Source organism: Bos grunniens, chromosome 7, assembly GCF_055505025.1.
Source record: "Bos grunniens cultivar Pamir isolate PY7600 chromosome 7, Bosgru_T2T1.0, whole genome shotgun sequence".
Taxonomy (NCBI): Eukaryota; Metazoa; Chordata; class Mammalia; order Artiodactyla; family Bovidae; genus Bos; species Bos grunniens.
In genome coordinates, this window is record NC_141171.1 from 25,874,364 (window position 1) to 25,888,165 (window position 13,802).

General features: G+C 43.5%; 1 protein-coding gene across 1 annotated transcript in view; it reads right to left on the reverse strand.

Moving 5' to 3' along the window:
* SLC12A2 (solute carrier family 12 member 2) overlaps window positions 1-13,526 on the reverse strand; it is a 93,650-nt gene extending 80,124 nt beyond the window's left edge. The window contains exon 1 of the mRNA XM_086410497.1: window positions 12,605-13,526. Within this exon, the coding sequence (XP_086266623.1) occupies window positions 12,605-13,336 (732 nt within the window). The 5' untranslated portion in view covers window positions 13,337-13,526. The remainder of the gene's footprint in view (window positions 1-12,604) is intronic.
* Between the last annotated feature and the right edge of the window lie 276 nt (window positions 13,527-13,802).

Here is a 13,802-nt window from a genome sequence, read left to right on the forward strand (position 1 = left end):
TGACAGAAAGAGGAGTGGGAAATCTTCATTTCAGGGTACAGTTAGTGTAAGATAATTCACTACTTTCTTTAAAAGCAGCTTACTATGGATTTAAACAAATTATACTTCAAGAAAGTTAAAATTCACAAAAAAATACTATTTAAATTGGAAAAACAAACTTTTGAACTAAGGCATTCATAAAGATACTTTAGATAAAAATTTCTCATGTACTTCAGTAGCATCTACTTAATACTAAAGTAAGCTAAAGTGTTAAAATATTATGAAGCAAAGTCAAATCAGTATCTACAAATGAATGCATACATATGCAAATACAGATGTGAAAGTGGCTGGGCTTATTCTAAGCATTTTTTCATCAAGCACTAGCCAATTATATCATCCCAAAGCTACCAACATTTCCTATCCGTGCTGTCGGTGATTGGTGTATTCAGTGTAATGCCCCCCATACAGACTATGCTCTCAAAACAAAGTATTGTTTTACAGGAATCCAATCTGCTCTGGCTAACAATGGTCTATTAATATCCAGCGGCATTAATGCAGAGCTCAAAACTCAAGTGCCACAGATAAAAGTGGATGCTGTGACCATGTGACTTTACAATGAACCAAGTCAGAACTGCTGATTACAGTCAAAGAATTCAGTCCTCTACCTAGCCCATCTTGTTCAAGACTGAGTTACAACAAAATGCATTAAGAATACTTTAATTTATATATCATTTCAAATTCCATACAACCTGCTAATGTCAACAAACTATAGCTTAAAAGAACATTTTAATTCAAGGTACCAGAAAACTTATTAAGTGATACTGGAAGATATAACTATCATTTACATTTTAAATTGTTTTATTTTTAAAATAAGAAGAACCAGAAGTTGTCAAGGATATAAACATGCAACTTAGTGACTTCCTAAATATGTAGTATTAGAAAAGCAATAAACATGGAGAAACACGTGATAACAAAACTTCACCTGGTGCACAGTGTGCACTTAGTAGTTCACATGTTTCCTACGTGAATATATGCTATTTCTCACTATGAATTAATGTCTTTCCCATTTTCTACAGAAGAAAACTGAGGACCTGAGGTGGCAGGTACTCTTTCTAAAGATCATCCAAGTATTAAGTGGAAAGGGCAAGACTTAAACCCCTGACTGACAGTCAACTAACTACTACGTACGGAAAAAAAAAAACTGGGAGAAATTGAAAACAAGATGAGATGACAGAAAGAGAAGAGGAACTAAAGAGCATCTTGATGAAGGTGAAAGGGCAGAGTGAAAAAGCTGGCTTAAGACTCAACGTTCAAAAAACTAAGATCATGGCATCCGGTCCCATCATTTCATGGCAAACAGATCGGGGAAAAAATGGAAACAGTGACAAGCTTTACTTCCTTGGACTCCTAAGTCACTGCAGATGGTGACTGTAGCCATGGAATTAAAAGATGCTTGCTCCTTGGAAGAAAAGCCATGACAAACCTAGATAGCGTATTAAAAAGCAGAGACATCACTTTGCCTACAAAGGTCCGTACAGTCAAAGCTACGGTTTTTCCAGTAGTCATGTACGGATGTGAGAGTTGGAACCATAAAGAAGGCTGAGCACTGACGAACCGATGCTTTTGAATTGTGGTGCTGGAAAAGATTCTTCAGAGTCCCTTGGACAGCAAGGATATCAAACCAGTCAATCCTAAAGGAAATCAATCCTGAATATTCATTGGCAGGACTGATGCTGAAGCTCCAGTACTTTGGCCACCTGATGCGAAGGGCTGACTCACTGGAAGACCCTGATGCTAGAAAAGATTGAGGGCAGGAGGAAAAGGGGCAACAGAGAATGAAATGGTTGGATGGCATCACCAACTCAATGCACATGACTTTGAGCAAGTTCCAGGAGATGAAGGACAGGGAAGCCTGGAGTGCTGCAATCTATGGGGTCACAAAGAGAAGGACACAACTAAGCAACTGAAAAACAACAATACACCTAAGAGTTAAATCCAGACCTTTGATAGTTAGATTCCTATATTAGGATGTTTCAAAATTGACACTCAGCATATCAATAAAAAAAAAAAAAAAATACCCACAACAATGTACTACTGTCATAATGATAACCAAAATCTGTCTAAGACATATTCTTTGGGAGGGAGGAGTAATTTTTTTCCAGGTAAGTCTTTTAAAATTTGGGAATCATTGGTCCAAACAAAAGGAAAGGAAGACAGAAAGTTAGTTTCAAAGAGATGCAGCCTCACCAAGTGTTAGTTAAGTGCTTAGGAAAACCACAACCTTGCAAAATATAACTGCTACTCCAAGACCTGAAAACCCACCTCCTCCAAAGACAGACTGGAAGACCAAATGCAGACACGTGAGTTAAGAGTGCTTTGAAAATGTAACACTTTATACGATATTAACAGATTCTTCACAGACTTTCCAATATTAAAGATGAGGAAAGAGATAAAGTCCACTGACTCAACAAATATTTCATTGAGGGCCTGATATGTTTAGACAACTTTATTTAAGGAAGAATATCATGCAAAATTAGGGGGGAAAAGTGACTGTTTTAACAATTTTAAACTAGCGGTGACTATTTAAACGGAAGCACAGGCTAATAGGTTCTCTGTGATGAGGGAAACGCTCTGTATCTTCACTGTCCAGTATGGTGGCCACCAGCCAACATGTGGGTACCGAGCACTCAAAATATGGCTCAAGTACACGTATTTTTAACTTTAGTTTAAACTCAGTTTAACAGCCAAATGTGACTAGTGGTTATAGTATTGAAACGTGAAAGCCCAGATCATAAAAATTACATCCCACTTTTGAGAGATACAGATAAGAAAGGCAGAAGAAATGGGGCGGGGGGGGGGAAACTTACTGAGTCCTTTTACAAGAAACTTTCTTAAAATTTTTTGAAAAGAATTTTCTGTCGGGAAAAGATCTATCCACACTGTGAAACTGAGGAGTCCAAACCTTTTCTACTTTATTTTCAATGAACTAAAAAACAACTGCCACCAAATAGCAAGAAACAATCCACCAAATAGCAAGAACTTGTATAGGATTAAACTGTGGGACACTGGAATTAACGGGGAGTTAAAATGGCTGTTGCAAGTTCCAGCCTCGTCTCTGCCAGTTATGGGTCTTATGATTTTGGACAGGTAGGTCACTTAGCTCTTTCATGTGCCAACTGGGGCCACACGGCTGTCACATGTCCTTTAGAAATTCTAGATGACGATATAAGGAACATTAAAAGTTTAAGATTCTTCTGCAACATTAATTTATAAAAAAAACAGTTCTATTATTCAACATTTATTGACAGGATCTGCTATGTAGTAGGGACATAATGATAAACAGCCATAGACGTAAGTCTGCTTCTCATGGAGCTTGAAGTCAACTCAAGTTGACTCAAATAACCATCTTAACACACACACACTCCCTCTAATTGAAATAAGTGCTCCAAGAGAAAAGAGATTTGTCCTAGACTGGAGGTTAAAGGCTTCCTCTCCCAGGAAATAAGGACTGAAGTGAAACTTTAAGACTGAAAAGTTTTATCAGTGTGGCGTGAGGGAGAAAGGAGGAAGATTTCCTGGATCGTATTACATACTACAAAGGCCCAATGGCCAAAGAAAATACTGTGCTGTTAAGAACAGAAACATTTAAGAGGATGTAGCCCAGAGCTAGACAATGCAGGGCTAGTTTTAAGCCAAGGAATAACATGGTCAATTTTGTTTTAAAAGGATCAGTCTGGGCACAGTAATGATACGGCACAGTGAATAAGAGGAAACCATAAAAGCTTGCTGGAGAGGGACATGCTGCAGTTGTCTAGGATGGCAGCAGCGAGGATGAAAATCATATTTAGAAAATAGAGATGATGCAAAGAACTTGGTGATGACCTGGATATACAGAGAGAAGGGAAAGTGTCAGAGATGACTCAGTCTTCTCACTTGGGCAATGTGATGAATGGTAGTACCATTCAGAAACACAGGACACACTGGAAGAGGGCCTGGGCAGTTTCGTTTTGGGGGGCAGAGGGAGAGAAATAAGTTTATGAGTGTGGGGTGTCTTTAGACATGAAGCAAAAATGTCTAGCAGGCACTGGATGCCCAGGACTCAGAAAGCGCGTATTAATTAGTAAGAGACAAAATCCAGGGAGTAAATAGCCTTCAGGTGATACTAAAAGGTGATATACAGAGACAAGACGACAAAGGAAGAAAGCAAGCCAGAAGCAAGCCTAGAGGAGGGCCAGTTTAGAGACAAAGGAGACTGCAGAAGACTCTGGATTGAAAAAGCCAGAGAGGGAGAAGGAAAATTAAGAGAGTGGTGTTATAGAAGCCAAGGAAGTGTCAAGAAGACTTCAAAAGAATATCAAATGCTGCTGGAAGGCTGAATGCTACTGAGAAAAAAGGTTTGCTGGAATTAGTGATTGAGGATGAAGGAGGTTACCCGTGACTTTTAACAAAAACTATTTAGGTGAAATGATGGGGTAAAAGTCATGGTACAGCAGATGGCCAGGATCCTCATAGTTCCTTTAAGTCTCGCTCTAATGGAGCATAGTCAAGCCTGTCTTCCAAGCCACCTACCTGCAATACAGCTCCGAAATGACTCACACACTAAACTGTTAGAAACTACGTCACTGAAGGAACCAAGTCACACCGACCCAACAAAGAACCACCCAGAGGTTTCTAGTATGCTTACTCTAGATAAATAGCTAGTTTGTCAGTGTTCAGGAACTGCATAGCGAAAATTTCAGACAGAGAAATTTCTGAGTCCAAGGGTACTATGACTACACCAGCCACAACCAGCTTCTACAGAGATGAGATTCCACCAGCGGTATTTGCTTTTCAGACTTCCCTCTTCTTCTAATCAGAAGTCCCCAAGCTCTTCTGTGGGCTTTAAGTTTTTCATAACAGCTTTGTGCTAAGTTGCTTCAATCATGTCTGACTCTGTGCGACCGTATGGACTATAGCCCGCCAGGTTCCTCTGTCCATGGATTTTGTAATTTCCTCTGTCCATCCCCTTCTCCAGAGGATCTCCCTGACCCGGGGATCAAACCCATGTCTCATGTCTCCTGCCCTGGCAGGCAGGTTCTTTACCATAATAGCTTTGTTGTTGTTGTTCAGTCGCTCAGTTGTGTCTGACTCTTTGCCACCCCACGGACAGCAGTACCCCAGGCTTCGCTGTCCTTCACCATCTCCTGAAACTTGCTCAAACTCATGTCCATTGAGTCAGTGATGCCATCCAACCATTTCATCCTCTGTCGGTTGTCCCCTTCTCCTCCTGCCTTCAATCTTTCCCAGCATCAGCCTCTTTTCTAATGAGTCAGCTCTTTGCATCAGGTGGCCAAAGTACTGGAGCTTCAGCATCAGTCCTTCCAATGAATATTCAAGACTGATTTCCTTTAGGATTGACTGGTTTGATCTCCTTGCAGTTCAAGGGACTCTCGAGAGCCTTCTCCAACACCAAGGGTCAAAAAGAATAAATTCTTTGGGTTCACCCTTCTTTATGGTCCAACTCTCACATCCATACACGTCTACTGGAAAAACCATAGCTTTGACTATACGGATCTTTCTTAATAGCTTTAGGAAAGCACTATTACAGGTTCTAGTGAAAAATGGAAGAATAATAAAGCCAATGGCAGATGATAAATTTAATATTTAATGGGAAACCATTGATATGTTTTTAACTTCGGAAGTTAAGTAGATTTCCTTGTCCATCCCTCACTCCTTCACTTTGTGGAGTCAACTCACTAGTTCCCCACTCCCTTATCCTCTTTGAAAAACTACCAGTTCTCATAAAAACACATTTTTATGCTAGAAATTAAAACCCATTTTCTTAGGTTCTATTACTTCACAAACAAGTAGCTGCAATTTTACAACTATTTGCCCCATTACAGAACTAACTTGTAGGATGAACCCCAATTCTTGAGTCCACTTACCAAACTTGCTCCTCCCAGTCTCTCACCTCTTCATAAACATTGATTCTATTCTCAACAAGGGAAAACTCCTCAAACAGTTGCTAATCTCAAGAATTTCACCTTTTAAATGTAATCAGCATGTAAACACCTGTCATCATATCAAACACTATCACCTTCATAAGTCATCATCATCATAACACTGCTACCTGGTTTCCCAGCTTCCACTCTAAGTGCTGATGGGATACTCCCCACACAGCAATGACAGTGATGTTTTACAACTGTAAGTCAGATCATGTCAAGTCTGCGCTCAGAGCTTCCCATGACTCCCTGCATCACTCAGGGTAAAATTCTAAGTCTTCATCCTGATCTACCAGGTTTCACACTGTTGCTCTTCACTACTGTCCCAGCCTCCCCTATCACTCTCCTACTAGTCACCCCAGTCTTGTCGGTCCCCTTGTTTCTCAGTCACGTCAAGCACACCCCAGGCACACTCCTATCTCAAGGTCCTGGTGTTTGCAGTCCTCTGCTGATTCTTCTCCCAAGGTACTTGCATGAGCTGATCTTTAGCTCCTGTCTAGTGACTGCTCGTGGAGAAGGCAATGGCAACCCACTCCAGTACTCTTGCCTGGAAAATCCCATGGACAGAGGAGCCTGGTAGGCTGCAGTTCACAGGGTCACTAAGAGTCGGACACGACTGAGCAACTTTACTTTCACTTTTCACTTTCATGCATTGGAGAAGGAAATGGCAACCCACTCCAGTGTCCCTGGAGAATCCTAGGGACGGGGGAGCCTGGTAGGCTGCTGTCTTTAGGGTCGCACAGAGTCAGACACGACTGAAGCGACTTAGCAGCAGCAGCAGTGACTGCTCGAGTCAGAGCGGGCTTCTCTAACTCGCCTAAAACAGCACCACCCCAGCCATTAGCATCTATCTACCTTTCATTTTCTTCACAGCAGTTATATCGGACTTACTGGCTTACTTCTCCTACCACTGAGATAAAAGCTCTACAATTCTTTTGTGCTCACTGCTGTATCCTCAGCACTCAGAACAGGGCTATTACTGGTGCTCAATCAAGACTTTTTGAATAACTAAAAAATTCATATTCATTTCACTTCAGCATGGAGCCAATCTGATTAGTGTCACAGGCTTTACAAACACATATGAAACATGTAATAAAAAAATTAGTGAAAATGAACACACTCAATACATAAGAACCAAGAAACTCTCTTTTGGTCCTTTAAACTCTGGTCTAACAAGATCGGGAATGTAAGTGTGAACATAAACACATGAAGACATTGATTACAAAAGCAGTACACAGATTTTTTGCCACATTTTAAACCTCAAATTTATCTTTCCTTCTTCCCAGGTAGTCAGTTGGTGTATACTTGGAGAATGTGTACAGTCTTATGGGCAAACCAGACTTCAGCTCTGGTGGCTCTGGTTTAGAGGGTGGTAAAAGTCCACCCTAAAGGTGTTCACTGGAAGGACTGATGCAGAAGCTGAAACTCCAATACTTTGGCCACCTTATGCGAAGAGCTGACTCACTGGAAAACACCCTGATGCTGGGAGGGATTGGGGGCAGGAGGAGAAGGGGACGACAGAGGATGAGATGGCTGGATGGTATCACCGACTCAATGGACACGAGTTTGAGTTAACTCTGGGAGTTGGTGATAGACAGGGAGGCCTGGCGTGCTGCAATTCACGGGGTTGCAAAGAGTCGGACACGACTGAGCAACTGAACTGAACTGAACTGAAAAGTCGCTCAGCTGAATTCTCCAGGCCAGAATACTGGAGTGGGTAGCCTTTCCCTTCTTCAGGGTATCTTCCCAACCCAGGGATCTAACCCAGGTCTCCCGCACTGCAGGCGGATTCTTTACCAGCTGAGCCACAAGGGAAGCCCTTAGAGGGTGGGGGCCCTGGCAAAATCGTGAAACAGTCCAAGTTTGTGCCACACACAAATATTTCTGATGAAGGTCCCACCTTTACTCAACCTGGACCTACTCTACTCCCTATCCCCAGGGATTTGACCCATTCTTCTTCTTCCTGGGTGATCTTCCAAAACTCAAGCTCGGTACTGATATGATTAGCAGTGTGTGGAATTTCTTGTCCAAGACTCAACACAATCCACTTAGAGTGGTAGCTACACTTGTTTAAAGTCCTTGTTAAGTGGGAGGAACCGATCACCCTGATATACTCAACAAACAAATCTTTATTAACTACCTATTCTCTGTCCAGAGATGAATGAGATACCAGCTCAGGTCCTAGTGAAAGAGACAATCACGTTAGTTAATAATTCCTCCTCTCTTCTTTCAGTTATGTAACCATTCCACTCTCAGGTCAAGATAGAAGAGTGATGTTGGCAACCCCCAACATGTCCCCCTCAACATCCCTGCCATCTCAGAGCAGGCCCAGGGAATACAGAGAAAGAAGAAACAATAATAAACAGGAGCTATGTCCTGGCAACAGTAAAAAAAAAAAACAACAAACCTGGGTGTGAATTTCATCTGTACCACTTTCTATGACAGTGGTATTAAGGAATTTCTTCAGGTTCTATGAGCCCATTTTATCATAAGTAAAATGTGTCTAAGACTTATTTCTTAGGAATTAAATAAAAAAACCAACATGCTTAGTGAAACATGAGACATTTTTCCACATCTGATGTTTTCTATCATACATGTTGAAATTGTCTATCAAATACTTATTTATTTATCATCTGCTTTTTAACTGCTTCTTGTAGGGGCAGAAATCACTACGTCAGTTTTATTCTTTAAAAAAAAAAATCAATTATTGGCATCAGCTTTGAAGACTTTCTGTCCTCTTTAAAATTATTTTCTCTCAGTTTCCCTGACACTGATCTTCTGGCTATTTCTCACCAGCCTAAGAGCTCCTTCTTTATTTCCTTTGCCACTGTACCCACAATCTGCAGTAGACCTCTAGGCATTCCCCAAGTCAAAGCCCAGACCATGTTTCGTTCTTTTATCTACCCACTTTCCCAAGTAACTTCACGCGTGACTTTCGACCATCAATACATATACACATACATATGTATATACACATACATACATGTATTTCATATACATATTTCTGCCCCTTCTCCCTCAAAATGATTCTTGGACTAAGACGTCTTACAAGCTACTCAAAAAGCATTCTCTCTTTCCTCCCCAAATCAATGTTCTTTCTCCAGTCTTTCCCATCTTAAGCAAAGTACCACGTATTCAGCTGCTCAGGTCCAAAATCTAGGAGTCAGCTTCTCTTTCATGCCCATATCCAATCCACGTACATCGCACTCATTCTGCCCCCAACCCTTGTCGTGTATAATGAGACCACAGCAAAAGCTGCTTCTGTTCTCCCCGCTGCCAATCCCTTCTTCATCCGGCAATCAAAAGATGTTAAAATAGTTCACGTTGCTACGTCATACGAAATCAATCACTTTTCACAACCTTTATAAATAAATCTTATATTGGCTTCCTTGTAGTTCTTTGAACACGCCACTCTCAGTATCTTCACAGATTTTGTTCCTTTGACCCGGCATGTTGTTCTGCTCTATCATCAGCTTAGCCTTTAAGTTTCAGCTTCAGTGTCACACTTTGTGAAAAAGGCCTCCCCAAACTTAACTAAAATTAGGACCTATTATATCTTCATCAACATTTTATACTCCTCTTTCACAGCACCAGCAGGGGTGGGATTTAATTACATTATTTGTTTGGTTAATGTATGCCTACTCGAGTATGACAGAAGTGAAGTGAAGTGAAGTTGCTCAGTCGTGTCCGACTCTTTGTGACCCCATGGACTATAGCCTACTGGGGTCCTCCATCCTTGGGATGTTCCAGGCAAGAGTACTGGAGTGGGGTGCCATTTAGTCAGTCTCTATTTTGCTAATCACTGCATCGTTCCCTAGTGCCACAGTCATGTGATCTACACCTAAGAAACTCTTCTCCCTAATAAATATTTGCTAAATGGGGGACTCATGAGTCCTGGCCCTAGAATGGCTGTGTAATACAGCAAGATGCACCTTGATTATTTAACTATTCCTCCTCAGCTGGATTTTTAGGCAAAATGCTTTAAAAGGTTACAGCGCTAGGCAAAGAAAGGAACTCAAGTAACGGAAGACAGTGTAGTCCTCTCCACCAACAAGTTCCTGGAGTGCTTTTCTTTTACTTTTTATTCTTCCATAGTTCCCAGCACAGACTTAGATCCATGGTAGATAATGAAGAACCCAGTGACCTGACCAGACTCCAGTCAATCAAGAGCTAGGATTAAATGCTATAGAATTCTGAGCACTGTGATTTCATCTAAGGCTACAAGCAGTAGAAAAGATTTTAATGAGTAAAAGTCAATCTAAAAAGTGAAGAACAACATTTGGGAATCTTGCCAACCTGTACTATCAGCCTCACCCTGCCCTCCTTCAATAGCGGTTTATCTATGGCCAGATTGGTACTCCTTAACACGACACGTCTCTTTAATCTGTTTGCTAATTTCTAAACAAAACTATCTTCAAGATGAGGTTCTGTACTTACTTAACCTAATAAACCTTTTCACTGCCCATAAAGGACCTGAATAGTAAAAGGTAAAAAACTACAAAGAACTTATTATACCACATGCTGCACAAATGAAACTCTGAACGTAACATCTTAGTTACCACAATTCATTGAAAATTGTAGAGATTAAACGAATCTTAAAAGTGAAATCCTAAAGCTTAACTATGTACTTTAAATTTTTTTTTTTTTTTTTTGGCTGCAGCACACAACATATGAGATCTTAGGTCCGTGACCAGGGATTGAAGTCCTGCCCCCTGCATTGGAAGTCCAGAGTCCTAATCACCAGACCACCAGGGAAGTTCCTAACTATTTACTTTATGAAGGGCCAATATAAGACTGAAATAGTGACTGCACTAGCCATTATTTTGCTGGTACTGAACAAGGGCCTTTGTGTACATTTTTTTCTCTAATCTTCAAAATAACTCTGAAAGATGAGGAAGCTGAGGTTGATAGCCTAGGTGACTTCTTCAACTACTGCACCTCTAAACAACGCAGGTGTTCTTGCTCACACATTGTAAGCCGACCAGAAACACCAAACAAAACCCTGAAATTCTGGGACAACTAGAAGTGATTTCCTATTTAGAGAATTTAATTTAAAATAACAAAAACTTTCCCAGGAAGCATACAAGATCAAGGTATATAATAATATCCTTCCATAAAAAAAGCCTTTAAGACTTATGCATAAATATAGACTGTTTTACTACTCAACTAAGGGCTTTGATGAAATAAATCTGAAAATATCTATATAGTATTTTCAATAATAAAAATGCTCTAACAAAAGGGGAATTACCAGCTACATAAACCAGCTACATAATCTACTTTATAAGGACTATATAAGGAATTTTGAAAAAAAAGAATAGATTTAAGAGAAACAACAGAAATATGAATAAAATTTTTTTAAAAAATGTTTTCTTCTGAAATGACAAAATACCATAATGGAATGAAAGGAATAGTATTACCCAAAGTTAAATGATGCCAGGCTTTTAAACAATCGATACACTATAAGGGTTGGGACCTCAGTAATTATCTCAATGAATATGTCACATTTTCAAACACTGGGACAGGTGTGTATAAAATGACTGTATGACATCAAATAATCATATCCAAAAGAAATTACACACTTTCTGTATTTCTATTTCAACTTTTTGACACTATGATCACATCAATCTACATGGTACTACTAACTCAGCATTCACAAATTCCATCAATGTAGTCATTATACACTTGTAAAGGCAGACCTCAAGTAATCCAAGTTATAAAAAAAGTTAATTATTAATCAAATCTCAAAAGCATCAATGTTATCTCAAAAGAACGATTTTGTACCCTGAAGAAATAAAAAGTCTTATGGGGTCATAAAAAATAGAATTACAAAAATCAATAGTTTATAGGGATGGCTTTCCGTTCACGAAGTGTAACTACTTACGCAAGACCCCAAAAGGTCTTTTCTAGATAGACATCCTCCCCAAGTCTCCTGTTTTTCTCTCCCTCTCCCTCTTTTATACTCTGCCCACTCCACCCCCTTTTTGATGTGACCCTCTTCCAAAAGCTTTGCATTATAAAAGGTGGATTTATGCTATTATCAAGAACAGCTTGTCCCAAGATTTAAGATTTCTATGATCTTTGCACATTCAAGATTGCAGGAACAGAGCTTTAATAATTCATAGACCACAAACACACGCTGCTAAGGCTTTCCCTTCAAACACTAACGTTCCCACTCTTGGGAGCTCTAATGGGTATACAGAAGGCATACAATACAACCTTTAAAAAAAGACACGGATGGCAGGTTCTCTCCACTCTCTCCTGAGAAATGTCCTCAACTAAACCTCCCTCACATTCCCTTGTCCGGACCTAAAAGCACAACTGTCATTCAGAGGGATGGTAATTGTTAAGCGTGGGTAAGGAGAAAAAAAAAGCATAACTAGATACACAACTGGATGGGGAGATTGTTAAAAGCAGCCTCTCCTGTATCACGTAACTAGCCTAACCCGCTGCAAACTTTCAAGATATTAAGTTACATTCCTATGCAATTCCACCCTTGACAGCTGAATCCAGAGATGCCAGCGAGTCGTGCACGTCCATTCCCGTCGCCTTACCCGTGGAGAGCCGGCGGCTGTGTCCCGCGGTCAGCGCGAACCAGAGGCTGGGGAGGAGGGGAGGGCTGCAGGGAGAGGGCCAGGAGAGCTCACCTTTTCCAACTCATCGTGTAGTTCCGCCAGGCTGGGCCGGAGCAGCTTCTCGCCTAGCTGCGCTGCCGTGTGCCGATAGTGGTCGATCCTGGGCACGGCGTCCATAGTGTTGTGGCCGAAGGTGCGCAGGTAGTAGGTGTTGGTGTGGGTGTCATAGTAGTAGTGCTGGTGGTGCCCACTGCCGCCGCCGCCGCCGCCCGAGTGCAGGCTGCTCCCCTCGCTCAGCACCGTGTCCCCGCCGTTCTGGAAGCTCACGTTGGGCCCGTCGCCTCCGATCCCTGCCGCATCCGACACGCTCTCGTCCGCCGACGAAGAGGCAGCCGGGTCCACGAAGTTCACGCGGAAGCGGCCCTTGGCTTCCTCGCTGGCCTTAGCCTGCCCGCTTTCGACGCTGGCTTTCCCATCCGCGGGGGTCTCCTTGCCTCCCGCCCCAGCGCTAGCCGCCGCCGCCGCCGCCCGCCCGGCATTCTCGGAAACCAGATCCACCTGGAAGCGGCTCTGACTCGGGGTGGGCCCCAGGGGTCTGCCCAGTCCGTCGCCGGCCGCCGCGGCGCCCTCCCCGCGGACCCCACCGCCGCCACGGCTCACAGCCGCAGCATCCTCCGGCACTGAGGGCACTGCTGTGCCGGGCAGGTCCATCCCGGCGGCGGCCAGCGGGGCGACTGGAGGCGTCTCCCCAACCCCGGCCAGCCTCGGGGCGCCGGAGGAGGGCGCCGTGGGCCCCGGCTCCATCGCCGCCCGACCCCCGGCGGACCCGGAGAACCTGGCGGACTTCGCGGGCTGCACGCCCTCCGCGCCCCCGGCCGGCGGTGGTAGCGGCCGCAACGCCAGGTGGGGGAGTCGCACTCCCAGCCGCGCGCTCGCCGCCGCTAGCCCGAGCCGGCACGAATGCCTCCGGCGGCCGAGTCTGCGCGCGAGTGTGGCGGGCGCGGGGCGGGCCCCGCTGTTTAAAGCCTCGGCGGGGCCGCGGCGGTGGCGGCTCCGGCTCCAGCACGCGGGAGGCGGGGCCCCCGGCTCCTCCGCCCCTCAGCCCGCCCACCCGCGGACCGGCAGAGGCGCGCGGCAGAGGCTCCCTCGGTTCCCGGCGGGTCCTGGCTTCTGCGCGGCTCCACGCAGGAATCGCGTCCGGCCAGTCCGAGCCGGGCCTCCAGCAGCACGAGCAGCGCGATCGGGGAGCGGCCGCCCGCCGTCGTCGCCG